The sequence below is a fragment of the Helicoverpa armigera genome, chromosome 29, assembly GCF_030705265.1.
Source record: "Helicoverpa armigera isolate CAAS_96S chromosome 29, ASM3070526v1, whole genome shotgun sequence".
Lineage (NCBI taxonomy): Eukaryota > Metazoa > Arthropoda > Insecta > Lepidoptera > Noctuidae > Helicoverpa > Helicoverpa armigera.
This window is the reverse complement of record NC_087148.1, coordinates 2,002,686-2,030,559: the sequence shown is the minus strand read 5'-3', so window position 1 is coordinate 2,030,559 and position 27,874 is coordinate 2,002,686. Positions and strand designations below refer to the sequence as shown.

Here is a 27,874-nt window from a genome sequence, read left to right as displayed (position 1 = left end):
ACTTTGAAATTACTACATATAGGAATTATGTATTTTTATGTGAACCAAAAAATTTCCTATATTTTGGCCAACAATATTAGCCAATTCTTAGCTAAGATTTTTTGAAAGCAAAATTGACAATTTTTCCACCAACTATGTGAAAATTCGCGTATCTGTTCATTCCTTATTTTGTATGTAAGAAATACCTAAAATAATGTTCAGTAATTTCACAGTATTATCAAACAACCCAGTAGTATTGTTTAATTTAATTAAAAGCTCAAATCAAAAAGCTGGTTCTTGTGTGACTAAATTCATACTTTCGTCATCAGCCTGTATATAGGCATTGGTAAATTATAAAATACCACCCTGATTTTTTTTCGAAATAGGATGGTAAGTATGATAATTTCATAGGAAGATGTTAAGGTACGTTTTCAATGCTAGCTGCCGACTGCAACTGCCGACCGCACATGCCGCGACTGCATGAAGTCGGCCGCAGCTGCACTACTGGTTTGTATGTATTTACATGAAACCGTTTTGGATCGAAGCGGCAGCAGCACGTGCAGTCGCCCTCAGATATCGATCGAAACACCCCTTATATCAGCTTCACTTGTAACTATGTCTGCAAGAAAATCTTGGAATCTTAATTTGACCCACTTCCCGGTCTTCGATTACAGTGAAATTTTGCACTCGCTCTGAGTTCTGATGACAATATATGACTAGCTAAGAAACGTCATTAGAAATCCAATATGGCGCCCTCCCCAAGATGGCGGACTGGCTATTTTTGATTTTGTAATTTTTGCGCTTGCTAAAGCGTGTTTATTAGTTTTTTAAACTATTTTTTTCACATTATTTTATTTATGGAATTTTGGCAAAATGACGATAATATCAAAATAATCACACAAGAAATGTATGCGAAATAAAAATTATCATTAAATAGTCAGAGATACAGCCTAGCTGTAAAAGTTTAAATAATAAATAAAAATATATGTAATAATAATATATCTCATTCGATGAGATAATTTGTAAATAAATCAGTCTGTTCCAAACCTATTTAAATAATTTATTAAATTAATTCTTCAGATAAATGGTAATGATTCAGGTTTTAGGAATGGAACGACGATCCCGAATAAAATTGGGAACGGGGCAAGAAATTATTTAGTCACCCTTTTTGTCAAAAAGTGATACATATATTTTTTTTAAAGACCTGATATTGTTTATGAAATTAATCCACTTGGTAGAATGTTGTTGTTTAGATAAAAAGTTAAGTCGGCCCATGGATGGGTGACCAACCTTATCATGCTAGGTACGTCCTATAAGTCCTTAAGACCTATTTAGGTCTTGAATAATTTGTCCCGGCTGTCATTTGTACATCTTTGACAGTCGTTGCGGGCAGTCAGAAGTCAGAAATTCTGACCTTACTAAGATGTATTGGTTGGTATTTCTCCGGTAACTAAAGCTGTGAGAATATTCATTGCATTATAGATTATTAATAATGAAATAGTTTTTAACTATTGTGTATAATTTTGTACATTTTACTGTATTTTAAACCTGAATCATTACCAAATATCAGATTAAACTAAATAAAAATACCATCACAAGAGAGCTATTCGTTCATTACGAAGCGAATGCCACTCATAACTATTGTCCAAACTAAAACTAATATAAAAACCGCTTAAAGGGTAAAATATTAAAAAAAATGGCATCACAATCACAGATGTATGTAAAAACTTTAAATCTATCTTAGGAATCACATTTTTAATGATAATAAAATTATAATAAACGTACGAAATCACAGGTAAACAGATCGTTTTACTTAAAACTATTGGAAATCCAAAATGGCCGGCCGGGCCGCTAAGATGCCGCTCTGCGACGATACTACGAACATTACGGTTAGAAACTGAGCAGCATTTTAGGGCTCCTCGCATCGCAACTATGGCATCTGTCATCCAAACCTTACGACCGCTATCATGAACACATTTCCCAGATGCCATCCTAATACTGTGTAGCTGCCTAAAAAGCCTACAATTAAAAATAAATACAATTGAAATTAAATTATTAACTACAATAAAATAATTACAGTCTATAAGTTTAAATTGTGACGTATCAAAATTAAATACTTGTTCAAAATCAGTACTGGAAACAAGCGGGTCGAAATAAAGTTTATACGAATCACGCACTTTTACGACTACTCTAACTCTACAGACACACATGTACGAACGCCCAAATGTCAACTGTACGCGACATACGTCAAACTGACAGTGTTGTACGCGAATTACGTCAACATGACACTGCTGTACGCGACTCCGTACGTTCGCGTAAAAATCACAATAATTGATTAAATTCACAAATAGGTTATACAACACGCGTATTTCAGCGCGACTAATTAATTCATTTAATTTTACCATTTTTGAACGCGCGTACAACTCACTCGAAGTGAAAATTACGCGGTCAGTGAGTTGTACGCGATTTGAAAATTCTAAATTTGAATAATATGATATTAGTTTAGACGAATTACTACTGACGAATATATAGAAACACTTTAGAAGTGTAGATAAAATGACGTAGGTAAGATATACGAGGTTACTGGTCAAGGGGGAAATGGGGGGTGTTGGGCGTGGCATAGAAGTGGGAGGGGGGGACAGCGAGAGTGGGGGGGCGGGCACCGCTGCTCCACTGTACTGACATGCACTTAATGGTTAAGGGCAATGATGTTTTTTGGGCTTCTTCAAGTTTTCCTCGTCGGCACCAGATTTGGGTACCTGAAATTTGATTAAGACAATATAGTTTAGGTAAATAGGTACATATTAGTTGTTTCTATGTGGCAAGAATATAGCCTATGTTCCCCGGGAATAGTGTAGTTTCCTAACAGTGAAATAATATTTTAAAGTATATGTGTGTGTTATGTGTATGGGTATGTTTCTAGAGCAATCTACACGTACCTCAGTGTACCTCTCTCCCTTGAGGGAGACGATCTTGTTGTCCCTGTAGCGGACCATCTTCTTGGGCTCTGTATGTATGTATGTGTGTGTGTATGGGTATGTTTCTAGAGCAATCTACACGTACCTCAGTGTACCTCTCTCCTTGAGGGAGACGATCTTGTTGTCCCTGTAGCGGACCATCTTCTTGGGCTCTGTATGTATGTATGTGTGTGTGTATGGGTATGTTTGTAGAGCAATCTACACGTACCTCAGTGTACCTCTCTCCCTTGAGGGAGACGATCTTGTTGTCCCTGTAGCGGACCATCTTCTTGGGCTCTGTATGTATGTATGTGTGTGTGTATGGGTATGTTTGTAGAGCAATCTACACGTACCTCAGTGTACCTCTCTCCCTTGAGGGAGACGATCTTGTTGTCCCTGTAGCGGACCATCTTCTTGGGCTCTGTATGTATGTATGTGTGTGTGTATGGGTATGTTTGTAGAGCAATCTACACGTACCTCAGTGTACCTCTCTCCCTTGAGGGAGACGATCTTGTTGTCCCTGTAGCGGACCATCTTCTTGGGCTCTGTATGTATGTATGTGTGTGTGTATGGGTATGTTTCTAGAGCAATCTACACGTACCTCAGTGTACCTCTCTCCCTTGAGGGAGACGATCTTGTTGTCCCTGTAGCGGACCATCTTCTTGGGCTCTGTATGTATGTATGTGTGTGTGTATGGGTATGTTTGTAGAGCAATCTACACGTACCTCAGTGTACCTCTCTCCCTTGAGGGAGACGATCTTGTTGTCCCTGTAGCGGACCATCTTCTTGGGCTCTGTATGTATGTATGTGTGTGTGTATGGGTATGTTTGTAGAGCAATCTACACGTACCTCAGTGTACCTCTCCCTTGAGGGAGACGATCTTGTTGTCCCTGTAGCGGACCATCTTCTTGGGCTCTGTATGTATGTATGTGTGTGTGTATGGGTATGTTTGTAGAGCAATCTACACGTACCTCAGTGTACCTCTCTCCCTTGAGGGAGACGATCTTGTTGTCCCTGTAGCGGACCATCTTCTTGGGCTCTGTATGTATGTATGTGTGTGTGTATGGGTATGTTTGTAGAGCAATCTACACGTACCTCAGTGTACCTCTCTCCCTTGAGGGAGACGATCTTGTTGTCCCTGTAGCGGACCATCTTCTTGGGCTCTGTATGTATGTATGTGTGTGTATGGGTATGTTTGTAGAGCAATCTACACGTACCTCAGTGTACCTCTCTCCCTTGAGGGAGACGATCTTGTTGTCCCTGTAGCGGACCATCTTCTTGGGCTCGATTTTAGGAGCGAGAGGCTTGTGTTCCTTCTGGTCAGAGTTCTTGTCCACGTAGGAGTATCTGTAAAGATATGTTAAGTAAGTTTATTTTATAGAAGTTATAGTTTTTATTTTATATATTAGGGACAAAAAACAGTTACATGTATATAAAAATGGCAAAAGTTCTAGGTAGATGTAGATGGAAGTTATTTTGGTATTTGGTGGAAAGAAATCTTAATTTATCGAAAATTAAAAAAAAAAACTGTTTCAGCAGTTTATTCTCTGTAATATTTATTTTGGGGTTTAGAAGTTATTTAATTGGTCCTACTTGTATATAACCCTATTTGCTCTTAAAAATTGTGGACACAGAATTGTGCACGGGTCAATCGATCATCAGATCAGCATAAGCAACGGTTGACGCGGTTGATCCGTGGATGGTTGAACATCTTGTCATGACGAGTTCCTCGGTCCAATTTAACGTGCCTCCGTCTTTCGGAGGCACGTTAAATTGGTGGATCCCGGCTGTCATTTGAACATCTTTGACAGTTATGTTGCGTTATGGGTAGTCAGAAGCCAGTAAGTCTGACAACCAGACTTACAGGTGTAGCAGCGTCGCTACGTTACACTTCGGTGTAACACACACTCACCGAGCAATAATCCTGTTCTTCAGCTCGTGGTCGTCGCAGAGCGGCTGTCGCGAGGCGGTGTGCAGCGCGGCGGCGGACAGCGACTGTCCCTGCTCGCGTCGGTGTAACACTACGTCACTTCGGTGTAACACACACTCACCGAGCAATAATCCTGTTCTTCAGCTCGTGGTCGTCGCAGAGCGGCTGTCGCGAGGCGGTGTGCAGCGCGGCGGCGGACAGCGACTGTCCCTGCTCGCGTCGGTGTAACACTACGTCACTTCGGTGTAACACACACTCACCGAGCAATAATCCTGTTCTTCAGCTCGTGGTCGTCGCAGAGCGGCTGTCGCGAGGCGGTGTGCAGCGCGGCGGCGGACAGCGACTGTCCCTGCTCGCGTCGGTGTAACACTACGTCACTTCGGTGTAACACACACTCACCGAGCAATAATCCTGTTCTTCAGCTCGTGGTCGTCGCAGAGCGGCTGTCGCGAGGCGGTGTGCAGCGCGGCGGCGGACAGCGACTGTCCCTGCTCGCGTCGGTGTAATAGCGTCGCGGCTGCGCGTTCTACGTCGCCGTGGGCGATGGATACGCAGTGTTTTATCTAGAAACAGAAATAATTGGGGATATGGTAGAATAAAAAGTTTCGAAATAACATGATTGGAAATACAAAGATTTTTACAGCGCATTCGGCTCGGATAAAAAGCGTGGGAGGCCTCCTTAAAGTCGGCTTCGCAGATGCGATCAAGATTCTTACTTACATAACTCATAGCAGAGGTCTTTGATTGTCTGTCTTCCCCAATCATATACATAATGGGCATGTTATAAGAAGAACGAAACATGCCACAAAGTATGTTATGTACAAAAGCGGATGGATGAAGAGGGAGAGGAAGACTGAAGAAAAGATGGATGACTGAGAGATGAAATGAGTAAGATGGGATTGAACGTTAAGATGACAAGGGACAAAGAGGAATAAAAAGGGAAAACATAGTGCATCGGTCCCAAATCAAATTGGAAATGCCCTTTTTCCAATTTGATTTGGGACCAGGGAAGAATAGGGAATACTTCAACGAGTATCTGGTCCTAATATACATCATCTAGCAGTGGGCATAGCCCCCTCATTAGCCATACTTTGAACATTCTCCATGGTATACTCTTACCTCCATAGCACAGGTGTTAGGGAACATCTCAGCGAGGGCCTGGCATTGTTCAGCATGAACATCTTCTTCAAGCAGAGGGCGACGGTTACCCTCCACGCTCTCAGATGACTCAGAGTTAGAATGGGACCTGGGACAAAACACCAGCTTGTGTAGTTAAATTATTAGCTTCCAAAAGCAATTTTAGCAACGATCCGTGGGAACAACGCTCATTAAGTTTAACTGCCAGCTTCCAAAAGCAAAAGTTTTACTCGCGTCCCGTGGAAAAGTGACCTATAGCAGAATTACATGACCGCCCGAACGGGGCCGGTCGATCCGTAGATAAGTCAGCACCTATGTTATAACGAAAAATAAAGCTTACAACATTTGCCCCCAAAAGCAAGTTTTTAAGTGTTAAATGGCTTGCAGATCCTGGGCAAGCAACTATAGTGTCCAATGCGGTTTTAATGATCCAGTTTACTGATTATTTTTTGTATTACTATGGGTACTGGTATAGGCTAGCAATCTTTCCAGTCTTCTTAAGGAAAGTCAAACATTTGGGGAGAAACAAGGAAAGAAACTCCATGATGGTTACTCACCGGTTATTCTTGGTCAATGGGGGCAGCATTTCACTCAAATTCTGAAGAGTCAGGCTGAGCCTATCGCTGCTGGCTGAATCATCTGAAATGAACACATTTTTGATACAATTCATACCAAACTTAGAGGCAGGTTTACAAGAGCAAGTTGCTCTCCGGGAAGCATTTTTTAGGGTCTCGAAAAATGGGTATATGCGTATAGGTATGCGATTTAGAAATAAGCTGCGAACCGTCATTAAGTTTGGCGAGAACTATACTGTATAGGATATTAACTATATTATTTAATAAAAAACATTTTTGGGCAATTCTATTTTATTAAATGTTTGCTATAAATAGAATGACGTAGCATTGCAAACATTGCATCACCCGTTTCATTTTTATAGAGCGTTACAAAAGAACAAAGATACAAACATATACATAGCTAAAAAGTGCGTACAATAGATTTTCATAAGAAATCTTACTAAAATAGAATAGTATGTATATTATTTCTTTATATGTATAATGACATTGTGAAGCATTCATTTCATTCAAATATAGTTTAAAAAGTAGCGGGTTTTTAATCGCTTGCTTTTCCCAACTACGTAAGTGTTAAAGTTACAGCTTTTATTTCATACTAGCTTCTGCCAGCGGTTTCACCCGCATCCCGTGGAAACTACTTCCCGTACCGGGATAAAAAGTAGCCTATAGCCTTCCTCGATAAATGGGCTATCTAACACTGGAAGAAATTTTCAAATCGGACCAGTAGTTCCTGAGATTAGCGCGTTCAAACAAACAAACAAACTCTTCAGCTTTATAATATTAGTATACAAGTATAGATAGAATTCTTAATACTTTATACACTTTAAAAGAAAGCTATTAACTAAGTAAATACTACACTGCTTCTATCTTACATTAAACGCCTTCCTTTATTCTAACCATCTCTAATCTTATAATCATCTATAAACCATCTAATTTTATATTTTCCACCTAATGCACATTATGGAATGCAATAAACGATATGATATGAAGCGTTTAAAATATGTATGCGACTTGAAGAAAATTATAATAAGTATGTATAATGCAAGTTAAAGTACGAAGTTATATGAAAGCAAGATAAGATACTCCTGGTACTCAGCTACATCCGGTTAGACTGGAAGCCGACCCCGACATAGTTGGAAAAAAAGGCTCGGAGGATATATATAAATATAAGTATAATCATCGGCACGAATCTTGAGCGCTGACCTTCACCTGCGCAGAAGTATTTTATTGGGTCCCTTTTGTGGTATGAAGTGAGACGCGGGGACGGGCTAAAGCGGTGATTGGCCCGCAGTGCATCGCGTCATAGCCGTCACTCGGGATTGGTTCTTTGCTAATAAATCACTTCTGCGTCGATGAAGGTTAGCGCTCAAGATTCGTGCCGATAACTATATATAAGTTACTGCCGGATTGCCGTCCCATCGGGTTATGAGAGTGAAGGAATAGTGAGTGCACCTGTGTCTGCGCAAATGCTCGTGCACTATAATATGTCCTGCGCAGTTGGCTAATCTCCTTACATGAGAACAGCCGCCGTGGCCGAATTCAGCCGTGGACGCCATTATATGTAATATAAGATACTCTTTCACTCACCATGGTTAGACAAGGAGTCGGTGTCATCTCTCTGGTTGATCTCGGCTTCTAGCTCCAGCACCCAGGTGCAGACCAGCCCTGCATCAATGCGCCCGAATTGAGGCACGTATGCTGACATCATCTCGATGAAACCTGGGGACAAGGTTGAAGGGTAAACCTGGTGCAGTTGGGTAAGATGTTGGTTATTCAGAGCAAGCAGATGATCAGCAGCTTTTGGATGCTTCCTGGTGCAGTTGGGTAAAAAAGTTTTTCAGAGTCGTTAGACGATCTATGGTGTTTGGATAGTGAATTCTTGCAAGACGTTGTGGAAAAACGCCGCGTTTATCACTTCAAAAAAACTAACGGTTTCTGGAAGGAACTTATATTTCCTGCAACCTGATAAAAAATAGTCTTCATACGTAGAAGCTATATATGACTGTCCTGTTTTATCAAAATCGATTCGATAGTTTTTGCATTGAAGAAACGAACATATGCAAACTTTATAAAGGAAATTGTTTGTCAAATAAGCTATAGGTATATATTATATTTTATCCAGGTACGGGCAGTAAGTCTCACTGGAAGCAGGTTAAACACCGAGAAACAGCTAGTACGCAATAAATTGAAATGCGCAATATTTAACTACGCTCTATTTTCATTGCCCGCCCGAAAAAACATTAGGTATAACTGGACTTCTTTTCGAAAAAACTTGAACTTTTTAAACGAACCTTTTCTAATACATTGTCTAATAATAAACCTGCTGTTTGGTGAGTGCGTCCTCATTTCTAAGTCAATACTGCGTTAATAATGAAGGACTGTACTGTGTACGACGGCCCTTCAAGCTAAATATAGGCTTCTACTTTTGAGGCACGGATTTTTTGTAAAGACCCCTATGTTTCGATGTTTTTCAAAATGGCTTTCACGTTAGAAATACACGAGAGAATATATCATCTTTGTAACAATCAGGGTTGGTGAGATTTAGCCTAGTGATAAACTAACGGATAGATGGATAGCGAAGTCTAATGGTGACAAGCGTCAGTTAACTATAACGATAACCGAACCATTTTCAGTTATTAAATCGCCAACTTGACCAATGAGCGGCAAGTAGGTACTCGGCAGGTTATGGTTTGGATACCTATCGTTATAGTTCAATCGTGCCTTTAGTAAAAACAGTTACCTTTTACCCTTTAGGGACAGAACTCTAAAAAAAATATAAGACATATGTTTATTTAACTTAACAACAAAAACAGCCAGATACATACAAGGTGTTGATTTGCATTTGTGCCATAGTTCAGGAGGAGGACATAGAATACGTAAATAATCGATTGGAATTACAGTAGATGTGAAATAGCTAATATGCACTGCTTTTTTTGTCATTGTATTGTCGTGGTGTTTCAGAAGTAATGCAATTTTATGAATGTTTATGAGTGATCATTGCGTATGCTTTGTGTTTGCGTTTGTGTGAGGGTGCAGCACGGTTTCAAGGCCAGTAACATACGCGCCAAGTTTAAATAAGGCTATATGACATTTTAAAAAAATTACGCACCAATATTTTTATTGATTTGGGTCGAGAATCATTAGCATAATTACCTCCTTGAATATGGCACGGATGCAAATCAACAGCTTGTATAACAGGCTTAGCGTCCAACAGCATTGAACGCGGATAGCTTAAATCATAATGTATTTAACGTGTACTTATTTAGCTAATACTGATGATAAGCTCAAACTACAAGATAAATAATCGATCAGGATAACCAGGAGCGAATTCTCCCTTGACCTCAAAACTCACAACTTGTATGTTGACCTATTTCTGTCAGCTACAACTAGTAGTTGAAATAGAATTGAATTTACAGTTGAATTCACTGGAAGGACATGCAGTGTCACTGTGAATTTGCTGTCTGGAGTATATCTATCTCCACCAGAACCTTTATAGCGTAGCGGAGAAACCGTTACAGATGGTCAAATAGACAGGCATAGTAGTATTTTGTAATATATCAATGTTAGTCAATACAAGCAAGCAATCCAACCCGGCCTTACGGGTGCTAAAAGCTCTTTGTTTCACTACTATGGAATAGGAGATTAATTAATCATTAAATTTTGTCTGAACTAATGGCCATCCACCGTGCCAATCACTAAAAAGTAAACTATGTGTTAAAAAACTTGCTTGTCTCAGTTAACCGTCCAATTAATAACATAATTATGAAAAAAATAACTCCAAATTACTAACTACTTAACTGATACCTACATAGGATATATCACATTCAACACTCAGTGCTCTTCCTCCTCTCTCCTACTATTGATATATGCTGTGCCCGACGGGGTCCATAATTGTGACTGAATTATCTATATACCAACAACCTGTATACATACATTATGGAACGCAAGCTCTCACGATATACCTACATCCTTCAATTAATATAGACACAGCTTTCAAAGCTTCATATTCGTTGAAAGATGGATGAAATTATTACACGAACAGCAAATGCACCAAGCACTTCAAAGGCTGTATCGATTCACGGAATCATTTCATTCGCTCTCTCGACTCGATTGCGTTTGTTTGTACGAGAGTAACGATCGATTGGAAGCTGTGATTCTGTCTGGCTGGCAGATTGATATCATGTTCGTTATATTTATATTTCATTCGAGTAAGGGATGAGGGATGGGGATGGTTTAAATGATGGCTGTTTGCATAATGTTGAAACTTCATTTGTCGTGGCTGTAGGTTTGCAGGTAAAACCACTCAGGGCCACCATTCCAGTGATAGTCAGTAACAGTTTAACGCCTTCCGATAGACCCGCAGTGAGAAGGGTCACTTGATGCTTTAAGAAAATAAACGTGAATAAGAACTGAATAAAAGCTAAACAAACAAAATCAAAATCTTAAAACTTGGCTGCAAAATAGCACTTTTAGAATGTCAAAACAAAAGCTTCCAAAATGGTCCTTCACCACTTCCTTTATGTTTTTGTTGGAAGAAGAAGTGGCGCAACAAACTCCCCAGCAACACATGTCTGTCTATAGGTTAGAGGACCTTTTCAACAATGTTTTTACTTCGTGTATGAGCAAATGGCAAATGGAAAATCCGCCGACAAATAAGTGTCTTGTATAAGCTTTGTTTTGCTACGCACACGATAAAAATCCGCTAGTAAAAAAACTATTAGTATAGCTTTGCCACTGAAAAATTTAAATCAACAACGCTGTCAGCAACAGGTTTTGAAAATACAGCCCGATTCATAAAATAGGTTGTCTGCCGGGAGCTATGCAATATCGGGCAGGGCATATCCCAGATGACCTAGATAGGCGACCTAGAACCTCATGTAACGAAATAAAGGTACAATAACGATTGGTTTTCACTCAATATTTTTTACTAGGTAAATAAGTCCCTAGAAAAATCAAAATTATTTCATTTAACTAGGCTGAAAATCAGCACTTTATTGAAAGTCAAAAAAATGCACAAAGGCAGTCGCCAAAACGCCCGCTCTTCATCCACCACCTCCTATGTGTTATTGCTGGGAAGAAGTGGCGCAACAAACTCGCTCCATTTGGTATTATTGTTTCTTTGTAATATATCTTTTTACATACCAAATCATCAGCCTAACCTTTTTCAACTATATTGGGGTCGGCTTTCAATCTAACCCGATATAGCTGAGTACCAGTGTACCACATACCTATCACCCAGGCAATCTTTCTAGGATCTGACTACAAAAATCCCATCAATTACACAGGTTACTTTTTCAGAGTGCGGGAACCGTTTTTCGGAGGGCACGATAAACTGTAGGTCCCGGCTATCAATAAACATCTTTGGCAGCCGTTATGGGTAGTCAGAAGCCAGTAAGACTGATAACCAGTCGATACCTAGTGGTATTGGGTTGCCCGGGTAACTGAGGAGGTCAGAGGCAGTCGCTCCTTAAAAAACACTGGTACACTGGTAGCTCCATAGCGACTGGAAGCCGACCCCAACATAGTTAAAAAAGGCTACACAGATGATGAGTTTTTCAAGGCACGGGAAATAGAATTCCCTCTCGACGAGAGTCGAACAGTCTAGACACAAATTCTACTACTAAAAGTCCCAATTATGCAGAAAATAGTCATCCATATAAAACGAGTAAGAGGTACTGCATAATTTATTTATGTTCGCGTAACTGTACGACAGGGTGTTACGTAAGTGAGATTTGAATTTTTAATTCAATCAATATCTCTTTAAGTGACGTTAGGAGTTTCATACTGGCGGATTTGACGCTCGGTTTTTCTGAGCGACAACGGTCAGTTCCTACGGGCGTTGTAAACAATTGCTACACTACAAAAAACCGGCCTAATGCGATTCGGACTCACGCGCGAAAGCTAAGACGAAATTCCGGACTCGCTTAAATATTTATTAGTTTTCAGTAAAAAAAAATACTTTTAATAGCTGCAACAGATATACTTTCGTCTGTCATAATTTCAGCTGTCTTGCTCTTTCTATGCCTGGTTCAGGAGATACAGCCTGTTAACAGAAGGACAGATACACAGTGAAGTTTTAGTGATAGGGTCCTATTGTTTTCCCCTTTAACCACTTCACTGTCCACGATGCAGACACCATAGTTAAACAATCTGTGTGTATCACATATGACTCATGGGGCAAAGAAGTGTGAAACCTACAATCTGATTGTATACAATGTTCCACTATGAGTGAATATAGTTAATAAAACTGCTTCCCCAATATTACCTTATTCTTATAAGCAAGAAACTTCTTCTTTTGCTCAAAGACAGTTTATAACACAAAACAAAAGGAAGTCAAATTATTTCTTCTTTACAGAAACTAGCTTCATTAAGAGAGGTTGTAAGGAAATCTCAGAGATGAGTGCAAAAAACTTAACAGCTGTGGCTGATTTCATGCAGTTACAACTAGCTTTCAAAAAGCATTTTTAAAGTTTTTTTGTATTGTCAGTTTTTGGCTAAAACAAGAATCAACAGAGCGGTTGTATACATATTTCATGATAAACATCTACATAAGATCAATTCACAGTATATTAATTTAAGTAATTCTCTGGCCTGGAGAATGTTATTATCAAAACAAAATTAATTTTAGAATTTGGCTGAATATATCAAATCCTGCTAATAATATGTTGTGGTATGCAATGCAAAGCTTATGCTGTCATGATAAATAAGTTTTTATTTTATATTAGCGTTCTCACATAATTTTACAGCTTCAGCTTAATCATCAATTATTTGTAATGATGTTTTCATAGCAGCTGTTAACATACAAGGAGATCAGTCACCTGCGCAGGACATATTATAGTGCATAAGTATTTGCGCAGACACAGGTGTACTCTCTATTCCTTTACTCTCATAGCACGATGGGACGGCATGCTGACACCAGCGTTTGTTTATAATTCTATTTAAGCCTAAGTATTGACTAATTCATAGAAAAGGCTCTTTACACTGATATAACTTGAATACTCAAATGCTACTTGGATTTAAGGCCTACTTAAAAGTACATATTTCCATCACAATACATAAGTGTGACAGATACAGAATGAAGTTTGAGTAGTCCATAAATGGAGTGATGCTCCAATTTATGTTGCGTGCTCATAGAATTACAGGAAACCTGCTTCAATTTCTTCACTATGGGAATTATATGAATAAAGAACCAAAGACTGCCTGCGTCATTTCTTCTTTCCAGCAAAACACATAGGAAGTGGTGAAGGGCAGGGCTTTGGAGCTGTCTTTTGTAAAATTTAAAAAGTGCAGCCAGTTTTGCAGCCACATTTGAATAAATGATTTTGAGTTTGAGTCTCGGCTGTCGCTCCATATACTACTGGTAATCTGCTACATCCGGTTCGATGGGAAGCCACCCCAAAATAGTTACATAAAGGCTACACCGATGATGACTGGTCTCATTAGAAGGAGATCTCATTTGTCGCTCATGATTAAAAGCTTTCATGTTGACAGGATATCATCATCATAAAATAAGTTAAGGATAAATAAAGAATATATTATTTTGACCATCATCAGATTAAGAATGTCAGGAAACTTTAGAGTTTCCTCATTGATAAAAATCCTGATATGCTGTTTAATCTAGGGGTGTAAATTAAATCATCTGCCTTGCTTTTTCTCAACTATGTTGGGGTCGGCTTCCAGTCTAACCGGATGTAGCTGAGTACTAGTGTTTTACAAAGAGTGACTGTCTATTTGTTCTGATGGAAATGTAAATGAAAATGGATGTAAACGATAGACAAAAATAAAAAAAGAATGCCTTATGTTATTTTAACATCTCTATTAAAGTTTGAATATTATATTACAATAAGTTTATAGAAGTTATGGATGGATTATGGTCCGTTAAAATTTTATAAGCTATCAAAACATTAAATAAACAGTATTTATCAATTATATATTGTATGTAATTATTGTTTGTAAAACAAAACATTTACATTTGTTTAAGTAATTAAATTAGTAAATATTCTTATAGAAAACTAATAAATAAACAGAATACTAATGTTATTAATGCATCCAGGCCTGAAATCTTTTGTTTTCATTATGAATATCTGTCAAGGCGAGCCTGTTTTGTTACGCGAACACGTAATTTGAATCAAGAAACACTACAGTGACGAAAAACAATGAAAAATGGACAACATGATATGTCTACTCAACTTGGATGTAATTTTCAACACCTTTATTTAGGTCAAATTTAAATATTTCTTCATCAAATTATATTCCGATAGTTTTTAATGGATTAGAATAATATTCTTACCTTCTACGTCGAAGCAGGGGTCCTGGGAAGCCTCCTCAAGTATCGAAATCACATATGTAAGTACAATATCATCAATTACGTTTAAATCCGCACTAGGGATATGTTTGGTAATAAACTGAAATAAACCCTCCTTGACAAGGACTTTTTGTTGCGCTATAGCACTCATTTTGATCTAAAACACCTTATTTTTCAGTAAAACACTAGAAGAATGTAAAATATATTCAGAAATAACGTTACGGGTGGCTACACAGTAAAAGTAGGTTTAATGTCCATAAAAACCGTCCCGAGCAAACAGAATCACTGTCTCTTTGTTTCGGTAAGAGAAAAAAAAATGTTTAGACCAAACTGCAGCTGTATTTTCACGGGAAAAATCTGGGATAGAACTGCGAAAATCAATACAAATGCAAGTTTTTTTTTATAAACAACTTTTTGTAGTTTTAAGGACAGGCAAAAACTCATCTGCATACAGCCACTGTTACTTGTCATGTTTTTTTAAATGCGTATTTCTGCTTCGTATTTTTATTTATTTTATTGACAGTTATGATATTTAACTCATTATTTATATTGTGTATGTTATTTTCTTATTTAAAAACGTTTTATTGAAATAAATTAAGAAACAAAATAAACTGAAATGACAGCTGAGTTTCCGAACGAAGCGGCTGTCACTGCGAGTTTGATTCCGCGGGAAACATTTGAATTTCGCTGTAAATTTTAGCGGGTGATTCAAAGTAATGTAATTTCGTTGAACCTGCTGCTATAGCGAGAACATTTTATATCTTAGTAATTTATTGTATAAGTAGCCAAAAGTCTTGCACTTTTCCTAAGTTACAAAGGCATTTTATCCCAGTACGGGCAGTAGTTCCCACGGGACGCGGGTGAAACCGCGGGAAAACAGTTAAGTAGTTTCTGATAAGTCTATTTTTTTATGTTTTCAAGAATCTTAAATAATAAAGATGACAAATAAAACAACATTCTTTTGAAATTAATATATTTCAATTAAAACTTTAAAATATAACGAGCAATCATTTATTCTCTCAACCTTTATCCTAAAAATGACTGATTAACACAACGCCGATGTTCACAACTACATTTTTATATTTTATTTATTTTACAGTACCTATAACAATAATTATTTGGAATCACAATGGGAATGTCTTGGCACAGTTTTTTTTATACATTTTAAAAATAATATTGCGTAGTAGACAAAGTAAAAAGGTCGTAAGCAAAGTCTTTAGGTTCTTTTTTTTAGTTTAGTTTTCTTTAGGTTTTCTTTTAGTCCTACTCGTCTATGGTTATGACCATAGCTTTTATAAATATAATCAATTTATGAAGTTTCTTTGTAGACTACGGACTTCAATAACCGATCCATCCGTAGTTTTGCGATCAGAGATTGTGAATTTGAATTTATTTGTATGAAGCGTACGTAAATATTCAATCTCTTATCGCTGTAAACGATCGATTGTTTATTAAATCCGCAGTACCTAAGCCAAATGATGGTCTGTGATATTTTATTCTAACTTTCTATACATGATATAGTCTAATTCTTTGCCCAAATAAATTACAGCTTTTAATATTACGTAGATTTTCAATGAAATTTTATTAAGAAGCAAAAATAAACAACTTACGACCTTTTTAAACAAACACGAGCACAACACAAAATTATTGCAATATATCCTTTTTTAATATTTTTTGGTACATATTCCACGATAAATACTTATTTCTACTTATGAGATAAATAAAATTGTAAATTCTAATAAATAGAGTGCAATCTACCTACGTTTAGCTAGGTTTAGTGTGAAAATTTTAAGTTCTTGGAACGTTAGACAGTTTTTTAACGAAATATATATTAAGATTTCTTTTTTATAGACTTTTTTGTATGTTATTTATTGAGAGGGGACACTTACTGTACCTTAAGTGGTTTTTGTGTTACCTTATATTATTTTGTGCAGGATGGCCTTGTGCACAATGGGTTCTGTGCAAAATGACTGCTGTTGTCACTATATTATACGACTGTGCAAAATTTATGTTTGTGTTTTTTTATTATTATTGTTGCTGTTTCATTTAAGATTCTATAAATGTCCCCTAACAATAAATAATAACTTTTTGAAGTTCATTAAGATCAACGACTTTTCTTATGATTTTGTTATTCAATATTTTTCTACTTTATAAGTCGTCGGATTTTCGAAGTACAACAAATATAAATAAATAATGTTTCAAAAGCAGGTTTTAACAAGTAATAGATACTCTTACTCTTGCAATAAATAATATTTTTTGTCGATGGACGCTAAAATAGGTTAACCGAGCCGTATGTGCAAGTACATAATATTATAAAGATAAGATATATAATAATACTATATTTCATATAATTTATAATAATAATATAATCTTTTTTCTAAATATTTCTGTGAGTTTTATAAAGATTTTGTGAGTTGGATTTCAGAAGCCCATTTTATAAGCAAATATTATTTCAAAATGAACGCTACGTTCGTCTATACTTCTGTCGATAGATAATTTTTACATGTTTGTATGTTCGTAGGTTTGGCAAATTACTTGTTTTCGTCTTTTTTTTGACTTTTGATGGTAACTTTAATGTCTAATTTGTAAATAATTGTAATTTTTAAGCGTTCTAATATATTTTACGTCCGCTGACGAATTCTGACTAAACAAAAAAAAATATTTATCTGCAGTTGCTTATAAAAAGGGCTCACAAAAAATCTCACTCTGCAAAAGGTTTTTTTGCAAAATCCGTAACATGACTTTAGTTTATTTTATTACCTCAAATGATTGTGATTATTTTCCTAAAAACAGTGTTTTGTGTGCTAATTTAAATTTAATAATTTTACTTTTTGCCGTTTCTTTTTGGTACCTAATTTATCTACTAAAGCGTGTTTTGAAAATCTAAGTCATGGTACGTATTTTCCAAAAAAGGGAGTTAAGCTTGCTTTTAGAGACGTCCTCGAAAATGCCTAACTAAAATTTAATTTCTATCTATCTAAATGCTCTTGTATAGTGATGGGGCACACTCACATTTTTTATCGATATCGATTTTTTTTCGATAATATGTGATAAATGTGCCTCCATTTAAACTTATAGATTTTTCTATGTTACCTAACTAAAATATTAGTCTAAATCAGTTTATCTAGCTAAAATATAAGATATATAGCTGTTAGGACGAAGTGAGGTTTAGTTCAGTGTTTTTATAAATAGATTTATTTGTAGAAGTATTTCGTTTAATGTTATTTAAACTGACAGGTTTTTCTTTTCTTTTTCTCAAACTTAGTACGACGTGCTTTGTTCCTGTGATTCAATAATGAATCATATTGTCTGCAAATTATATAGATAGACCAATCGCAAACCAACGAATGTCATTGGAATACGATTGGTTTTATATTAGTAGCAGGATGCCTGCTAAGGTTAAAACTGCTAGTGCGATTGAATTTCTATTCAATTTTGACATTATTAACTTAGCAGAATCGGGACCCTGGTTACTTGTTTTAATTCCTACAAAACGAAATACTTCTACAAACGTGAAGTAAGTATATTGGAAACAAAATATTATTTAGTTATAAATCTTATAATAAGTAACGACGATAGACTTTGGACTATTATTTGGATATATTTTTTAATATTTTCTATATGATTGATTATCTATTTAACAGTGTTTAATTTCTGGATGAGAGTGAAAAAAGTACGATTTGTTTTATAATTTCAGAACTTTTTAAATATTTGTAAGTTTTGTAACATTGGAAGACAGTTTTCACAACTAAATGGAAATTGAAAATTAAAATTCTGAAAAATATCATAAAAAGACATTTTGAAAAATATAAAATGATTATACAAGACAAGTGTTACAAAAAAAACCATCTGAATTGAGGACCCCCTTTTGGGAAGTCGGTTGAAAATGTAGCTTTTTTCACTCTCACCTTTACATCTTCATGTGCCCAACAAACCAGTGCTTCTATATTAGATACTGTTTATATATGATCATTATTTTTTATTTATTATGCTTAATTGACGATTAGAAATTTGGCAGTTAATTATGGATTTAGAATATGTAAATTCCAGATTTATTAATTAAATTTTGATTTATAGATTTATATTCTATGCTTACGGTTTTGAAACCCGATGGCGTGTTTTGAGATATTTTAAGGGTACCTCGAACAGAATCCTTATAATTTCGAAAGAAACATAAAATATAGATAGGTATATAGAATTATAGATTGTATTAAAAAAAGCCCAGCTCTGCTGACTTTCTATATGTCATCCCTCTATCTCCATCAACTTTCAAAGAAAAATGGAGATACTATATCATACTTGGGAGAATTTAGCAGTAACTTTAAATTAATAAAAAATATAATGCGTTTTGGGCTTTAATTGAACGAATTAAGTCTGATGTCCAACAGTAGATGCTACTAAATTAATAAAACCCAGAGAAAACCAAACCATGTTCATAATTTTATTCCAACCAGCCATCGGGGATTTTTAACCATTATTTATTTTAATGTAGAAATAATTACACATATTACCGTAAGACTTAGAAATGTACAACTACATGCTATAACATAGTATATAAACAGCAACGTATATCTTTGCTATACAAGCTTATATATATACTCCATCTATATAAAAGTATAATCACAATACAATTATGTTAGTCTGCATGTGAAAGCAAAAAAACGTAGTGGGTAAAGAACCAACCTCTCAAGTATGAGTGTGGGTCCAATTCGAGGTCAGCCAAGTATCAATGCAACTTTTCTAAGTTTGCATGTGCTTTTTAAGTATGTATATCTTCTAATATCTTGGATGATCAATGACTGATTACATAGTTGTGGACATCCTGTAACTGAAATGATAGGTAATGATGACAAAATTGCTTATGTTATACATATGAAGCGTAGGGCTTTGAGAGAACTTTTGGAATTGGTCTAGTATTTTTCTAGTGAAGTTGAGACTTTTTCGCAAATCTTTCTTTTATAGACACTTATCGAAGGAACACTGACAATGTTCTGGCTTTCCAATTTCATATACAATTTTAAGTCATTTAGATTTTATACATTATGTTTTATTGCTAGATTGCTTTGTATCACTATTGTATACTAGTCACAACACGCATTTCAATTAGATAATTATTGCTGTTTGTTTTTTTTAATTTTAAGAAAGTCGGTGAGCCAGAACTTTGTCATTTTGGTTGAGTGGATAGATCGATCCTAATTTTTTGGGCATTTAAAAATGACGGAGGTAATTGAATATGTTGATTTTTACCATGTATCTTATGACAGTGCATGTAAAGTTTATATATTTTTAAAGAAAAGGAAAAAAACACATTCACATACAGACCAACAACAATAAAAATTCATCACGATACACAAATTTCCGTTCATTAATAATATTTTTCTTTATAATTCGTACAAAAAACAAATTTTCTCCATTTTTAATAAAGCGTATTTTTAAAGGATTCGATATCCTAAATACACTATTTAGTTATTTACTAGCTTTTTGCCGTGGATTCGGCCATTTTAGTCAAGTTAAGGTTAAGTTCATTCAATTTTTAAATTTACCGAGTCCCATACTAAATAAAACCTTTTTTTTTTACAAATCTGACAAAGTTTTTGACATTCACCTGCATAATAATTTGGCACAAATAATACTGTTATCCATTTTTTTTTAATACTTCTAGGAAAGAGACGCGGTAATTATAATTTTAAAATGGCAATCAGCCATTATTTATCTAATCCCTTGTATGTAATAATAAAACTAAATTAAGCGTAATTTTTGTCACACTTTTCGAGAGTAGTGACCAGTTTCGTCATTTCCGGAAATAATCTGTGAAAACTATGGTAGATAATTTCACATATTTTTTTGCAGATTAATCCAGAAATGGTGAAACATTATACGTAGAATTAATGAACTTTTCAAAATTAACTTCGCATGTTATTATCTCTGTCTATCATCTGTATTTTACATTTGACAGAGACCATAATACTGTCATCTTTCCACAAATTAGAAAAGAACACGAAATTCATTCGCTCTTTAATATTTAAGTTTTTCAAGTTCCTGTAACGCTCTAATCACAACAGCGAACATTAAATGTACAGACTTCCAAACTTTATAATTAAATATATAGAAATTACAGTTAGGATATGGACATTCGTTCATTTACGGCCGATCCCAATATTCAAACTATCTGCAGTTTCGCTGACCAGAGATAGGAATATGATATTAGTTCTATGAGGCCAATGTCAAAATTCTATCTCTAGTCAGTGGATAGATTGAATATTGGGAACGGTCTTCGTTTCAATAATTTCCATTCTTTTTCATTTCAAAATATCATAATTTTTATACAACATTTTTTGTGGTTTCACAACGTGGTTTAATTTAAAAGCGAAAAATATTTTGCATCGCAAAGAATATACATATACCTATACCAATTTTTTTAATGCCAACCACGGCAATGAAACCACACATTTATATATTTATGATAAATTAAATTTAATATTAACAATATAATAATCTTTAGACATCAATATACACTCTTTTGCAAAAAAAGCGGGCACCTATGCGAAATCTTAGTTTTAAGGACTTTACGTGTATTTCAAAGGGTTTTAATGATTGTAGTATGTTTCTAGCATCAAAAGGGTTAGCGAAGCATGCGTGAGAGTGTATTCTAAATTTGAATTTTGTACAATTGCTAAGAAATTGGTTAAACCTTGTTTTGGACTAATTGCTGGCAGAATTGAAGGCAGAAAGTTCGTCAGTGTTTTGAAAAGTTTTTGAAGTGATTTTCAGAAAAATTATAATGCAGTTTTAATTAATGATTAATGTACATTTTTGTGAGATCAAAACGTTTTCGAAAAACTATGCATATTTGATAAAATTTTCACCTGCTCTAAATGGGGCTATATTGATGATTGATGGCAATGTTAAGAGTTTCGGTATTTTATTGTAAAACGTTCTATAGTTTAGATATTGTACCCAAGTGTTTTAAAATATCGCTTTTTCATAATTAAACACTATTTAGAGGAGTATCAGTACTTTGGGCTGCGACAAAACCAATTTAAAGTAAGCAGTGCCGATCACAACTCGTCTCCAATCGGACTTTGACTTTTAAAAAATAACAAATTTTGTGATTAATGTTAAAATTAACCACATGAAAAATGATGAGGAGGGTTTAAGCTATCTCAAAAGTCAAATTATTGCCGCGTTGAAGCTTTCGATAACTCCATAGGTACCAGGTTACTAAACGATGATTTAGCTGAGAGGGAGTCAAGAATACAAAATTATTGTACAATCGTATGTTTCTTAAGAAATGAGCAGATAGCCAATTATTGTCATGATTTAAGCAGGAACGTGCTGTAGATGCCAGAAAATCTCGGTGCAGTCAAGTTTATTTAATAAAACGTCAGTGGGTTGAAAACACGCTATTTGAACGCTCAGACTCATAGATCTTCAGAGGTCTACGGAGTTTCCCAAGAGACGGGGTTGTTTAAAAACGAGTGATTACGGGACCTTAAGACCTCGTGCTCATAATCTATGCACTATTTTCTGTATTTTGTAGAATTTCAAGACTTTAAAAAATGTCAAAGTCTGATAGGAGACGAGTTGTGATCGGCATTGCTTACTTTAAATTGATTTTGTCGCAGCAAAAAGTACTGATACTCCTCTAAATAGTGCTTATTTATGAAAAAGCGATATTTTAAAACACGTGGGTACAATATCTAAACAATAGAACGTTTTACAATAAAATACCGAAACTCTTAACATTGCCATCAATCATCAATATAGCCCATTTAGAGCAGGTGAAAATTTTATCAAATATGCATAGTTTTTCGAAAACGTTTTGATCTCACAAAAATGTACATTAATCATTAATTAAAACTGCATTATAATTTTTCTGAAAATCACTTCAAAAACTTTTCAAAACACCGACGAACTTTCTGCCAGCAATTATTCCAAAACTAGGTTTAACCAATTTCTTAGCAATTGTACAAAATTCAAATTTAGAATACACTCTCACGCATGCTTGGCTAACCCTTTTGATGCTAGAAATAACCTACAATCATTAAAACCCTTTAAAATACACGTAAAGTCCTTAAAACTAAGATTTCGCATAGGTGCCCGCTTTTTTTGCAAAAGAGTTTATTTTATTTTGATTGCACCGAAATGACACTTTCCTACTTACACCGCTTCGCATAGCGAGCGTGATCAAATAATTTTATTTTCAATATAATATAATTATTAGTAAATCTTCGTTCTTTAATATTAATAATCTTTTCATCCATCATTTCAAAATCAGCAATTCATAATGCACTTATTTTAAAGTTGGATAAAAAAACCCTTTTTTAAAATTAAAAAAAAAATGGTTAATCACAATAACATTTTAAATGTTTTATAATTAAAATTTGACTGCCTGGATATTACTTTAACCGTTGTCATTATCAGTATGGACTATTTTGCACAATCCATGTTGCACAGAATATTATCGATAACATCGATATGTGCAACATAGCCCATCCCTATTGCACTTCAGAAAAAGATCGAATTATTTCCATCTTTTATTTAAACAATAATAATCTTCTTCTTTTTAGGAAGTCAGTTAAAAAAGCAGTCAAAGTTTTAATTATAAAGAAATTCTACATATAACGATTTCAGACTAACGTTTTTACCCGCGCGCAAACTTTGTAACGGTAGTTTCGCTTTTCAAAAGACGCATATTTTCACGAATTAGTATAGAGACTTGCTCTTATATGAGCTTTTAATAGCGTCAATGCTTTACAGTTGCAAACGCTAGTCTAAACCGCTTAAAGTGTCAAAAAAAGAACATCAGTGTTGCCAATAGTATTTTTTAAACATTTTGGTAGAAATAAATGGTAGAATTAAATAAGTTAGACGCTGGATGTAGCCTGTTGACTACTGTGGTCTGATATTATGGAGTTCAGGTCTGATTCGCGAAGCGTTGGTGGCGTTCCGAATGGGAAGTCCTGGAAAACCATAAAGTTTTGTATGACGTATTTATTTAAACTTGACTGCCTCGTTGGTCTAGCTATCGCAAGCGCGACTGCGGAGCCCGAGGTCTCAGGTTCGATTCCCGGGACAGGCCGAAATCCGCTTTGTGGGTTTTAGAAACTTACACAAAGCAGCCCGGAGTCTGGAAGTTGGTGATTGATTCACCCGTGCATCGGAGAGCACGTAAATGTCGGTCCTGCGCCTGATCTCTCTCCGGTCGTGTCGGATTGCCGTCCCATCGGGCTATGAGAGTGAAGGAATAGTGAGTGCACCTGTGTCCAAGCAAATGTGCGTGCACTGTAATATGTCCTGTGCCTCCTTAAATGGCCCGCCTTAATCTCCGCCGTGGCCGAAATCGGCCGTGGACGCCATTATGGCGCACCCATATAAGCTACTTGGTTTCTTTACACTTTGTTGAAGTTGTTGCCGCTCACTGTTAGTGTGTGTGTTACCTGTCCAGCATTAGCTTTGGGCGGCGGCGGCGCGGGCGGCGCGGGCGGCGGGGCGCGGGGGGCGCGGGGGGAGGCGCACTCCGGCATGCAGCTGTGTAGTGTGTGTGTTACCTGTCCAGCATTAGCTTTGGGCGGCGGCGGCGCGGGCGGCGCGGGCGGCGGGGCGCGGGGGGCGCGGGGGGAGGCGCACTCCGGCATGCAGCTGTGTAGTGTGTGTGTTACCTGTCCAGCATTAGCTTTGGGCGGCGGCGGCGCGGGCGGCGCGGCGGCGCGCAGGGGCGCGGGGAGGCGCCTCCGGCATGCAGCTGTGTAGTGTGTTACCTGTCCAGCATTAGCTTTGGGCGGCGGCGGCGCGGCGGCGCGGCGGCGGCGCAGGGGCGCGGGGAGGCGCACTCCGGCATGCAGCTGTGTAGTGTGTTACCTGTCCAGCATTAGCTGGGCGGCGGCGGCGCGGGCGCGGGCGGCGGGCGCAGGGGCGCGGGGAGGCGCACTCCGGCATGCAGCTGTGTAGTGTGTGTGTTACCTGTCCAGCATTAGCTTTGGGCGGCGGCGGCGCGGGCGCGGGCGGCGGCGCGGGGCGCGGGGAGGCACTCCGGCATGCAGCTGTAGTGTGTGTGTTACCTGTCCAGCATTAGCTTTGGGCGGCGGCGGCGCGGGCGGCGCGGGCGGCGGGCGCAGGGGCGCGGGGAGCACTCCGGCATGCAGCTGTGTGTGTTACCTGTCCAGCATTAGCTTTGGCGGCGGCGCGGGCGGCGCGGGCGGCGGGCGCGGGGGCGCGGGGAGGCGCACTCCGGCATGCAGCTGTGTAGTGTGTGTTACCTGTCCAGCATTAGCTTTGGGCGGCGGCGGCGCGCGCGGGCGGCGGCGGGCGGGGGCGCGGGGAGGCGCACTCCGGCATGCAGTAGTGTGTGTTACCTGTCCAGCATTAGCTTTGGGCGGCGGCGGCGCGGGCGGCGCGGGCGGCGGGCGCAGGGGCGCGGGGAGGCGCACTCCGGCATGCAGCTGTGTGTGTGTTACCTGTCCAGCATTAGCTTTGGGCGGCGGCGGCGCGGGCGGCGCGGCGGCGGGCGGGGCGCGGGGAGGCGCACTCGGCATGCAAGTAGTGTGTTACCTGTCCAGCATTAGCTGGGCGGCGGCGGCGCGGGCGGCGCGGGCGGCGCGGGGGGCGGGGAGGCGCCTCGGCATGCAGGTAGTGTGTGTTACCTGTCCAGCATTAGCTTTGGGCGGCGGCGGCGGGGCAGCGCGGCGGCGGGCGGGGGGCGCGGGGAGGGGCCTCCGGCATGCAGCTGTGTGTGTGTTACCTGTCCAGCATTAGCTTTGGGCGGCGGCGCGGCGGCGGCGCGGCGGGCGCGGAGCGCGGGGAGGCCTCGGCATGCAGCTGTAGTGTGTGTGTCCAGCATTTGGGCGGCGGCGGCGGGCGGCGCGGGCGGCGGGCGCGGGGCGCGGGGAGCGCACCTCGGCATGCAGCCGTAGTGTGTGTACCTGTCCAGCATTAGCTTTGGGCGGCGGCGGCGCGGCGGCGCGGCGGGGGGCGCAGGGGGAGGCCACCTCCGGCATGCAGCTGTGTGTGTGTACCTGTCCAGCATTAGCTGGGCGGCGGCGGCGGCGCGGCGGCGCGGAGGGGGCGGGGGAGGCGCACTCCGGCATGCAGCTGTAGTGTGTGTGTTACCTGTCCAGCATTAGCTTTGGCGGCGGCGGCGCGGGCGGCGCGGGCGGCAGGGGCGGGGGGCGGGGGAGGCGCACTCCGGCATGCAGCTGTGTGTGTGTTACCTGTCCAGCATTAGCTGGGCGGCGGCGGCGCGGGCAGCGGGCGGCGGGCGGGGGGCGCGGGGAGGCGCACCCGGCATGCAGTGTAGTGTGTGTTACCTGTCCAGCATTAGCTTTGGGCGGCGGCGGCGCGGGCGGCGCGGGCGGCAGGGCGCAGGGGCGCGGGGAGGCGCACTCGGCATGCAGCTGTGTGTGTGTTACCTGTCCAGCATTTGGGCGGCGGCGCGCGGGCGGCGCGGGCGGCGGGCGCGGGGGCGCGGGGGGCACTCCGGCATGCAGCCTAGTGTGTGTTACCTGTCCAGCATTAGCTGGGCGGCGGCGGCGCGGGCGGCGGGCGGCGGGGCGCGGGGAGGCGCACCGGCATGCAGCTGTGTAGTGTGTGTTACCTGTCCAGCATTAGGGCGGCGGCGGCGCGGGCGCGCGGCGGCAGGCGCGGGGCGCGGGGAGGCACTCCGGCATGCAGTGTAGTGTGTTACCTGTCCAGCATTAGCTTTGGGCGGCGGCGGCGCGGGCGGCGCGGGCGGCGGGCGCGGGGCGCGGAGGCACCTCCGGCATGCAGTGTGTGTTACCTGTCCAGCATTAGCTTTGGGCGGCGGCGGCGGCGGGCGCGGCGGCGCGGGGGCGCGGGGAGGCGCACTCCGGCATGCAGCTGTGTAGTGTGTGTTACCTGTCCAGCATTAGCTTTGGGCGGCGGCGGCGCGGGCGGCGCGGGCGGCGGGCGCAGGGGCGCGGGGAGGCGCCTCCGGCATGCAGCTGTAGTGTGTGTTACCTGTCCAGCATTAGCTTTGGGCGGCGGCGCGGGGCGGCGCGGCGGCGGGCGCGGGGGCGCGGGGAGGCACCTCCGGCATGCAGCTGTAGTGTGTGTGTTACCTGTCCAGCATTAGCTTTGGCGGCGGCGGCGCGGGCGGCGCGGGCGGCGGGCGCGGGGGCGCGGGGAGGCGCTCCGGCATGCAGCTGTGTAGTGTGTTACCTGTCCAGCATTAGCTTTGGGCGGCGGCGGCGCGGGCGGCGCGGGCGGCGGGGCGCGGGGGGCGCGGGGGGAGGCGCACTCGGCGCACTCGGGGGCGGCGCCGCGCCCCGAGCGACGCGACCACGACTCCGGCATGCAACTGTGTAGTAAGATGTTAATGATTAATCAAACGGCACCATTTAAGTGCTAACACACACATAATCCATTTGAGTCCGCACATAATCGTAGTAAATACAATAAAAATAAAAGTGTTGTCATTTTAAAATGGCTAGTTTTGGGGAAAATGCTGTAGTTTAGAAGCAAAAAATAGGTATTTACTATTCAGAATGTATAAAGTTGTTTTTTTTTGGTCAGACAAAGATACATACAGTATTTCGAAAAGCACTTTAATTTATGTATCCGGGTGTTATTTGAACATCTTATACCAGGCTTGTGGAGGTCAGACAGGCAACGGGCGCAGGCGGGGGCAGCTAGTTGTATATAGATACATACGCGTGATGCACGATATGCGCGCAGGGCAGAGACGCGAGCGGCTCGGCGCGCTCGGCGAGCGGGGAGCGGCAGCGGGCGCAGGCGGGGGCAGCTAGTTGTATATAGATACATACGCGTGATGCACGATATGCGCGCAGGGCAGACGCGAGCGGCTCGCGCGCTCGGCGAGCGGGGAGCGGCAGCAGGCGCAGGCGGGGGCAGCTAGTTGTATATAGATACATACGCGTGATGCACGATATGCGCGCAGGGCAGAGACGCGAGCAGCTCGGCGCGCTCGGCGAGCGGGAGCGGCAGCGGCGCAGGCGGGGCAGCTAGTTGTATATAG

At 40.3% G+C, this 27,874-nt stretch overlaps 1 protein-coding gene across 1 annotated transcript; it reads right to left on the bottom strand.

Moving 5' to 3' along the window:
- Window positions 1–397: 397 nt before the first annotated feature.
- On the bottom strand, window positions 398–15,307 carry LOC110383446 (CUE domain-containing protein 2). The gene is made up of 7 exons (XM_064042701.1): window positions 14,866–15,307; window positions 8,163–8,294; window positions 6,561–6,642; window positions 5,986–6,112; window positions 5,266–5,429; window positions 4,154–4,283; window positions 398–2,738 (listed from the first exon to the last, which is right to left on the bottom strand). The coding sequence occupies exons 1-7, from the start codon at window positions 15,029–15,031 to the stop codon at window positions 2,676–2,678; spliced, it is 864 nt and encodes a 287-aa protein (XP_063898771.1). The 5' UTR covers window positions 15,032–15,307; the 3' UTR covers window positions 398–2,675.
- Between the last annotated feature and the right edge of the window lie 12,567 nt (window positions 15,308–27,874).

Excerpts from the sequence above, each read along its gene's own strand:
- LOC110383446 (XM_064042701.1), bottom strand. The coding sequence starts at position 15,031 with ATGAGTGCTATAGCGCAACAAAAAGTCCTTGTCAAGGAGGGTTTATTT. Across the intron at positions 5,430-5,985 it reads CTAACACCTGTGCTATGGAG|ATAAAACACTGCGTATCCAT; the intron begins GTAAGAGTATAC and ends TTCTGTTTCTAG. Across the intron at positions 2,739-4,153 it reads AGGGAGAGAGGTACACTGAG|GTACCCAAATCTGGTGCCGA; the intron begins GTACGTGTAGAT and ends ATCAAATTTCAG.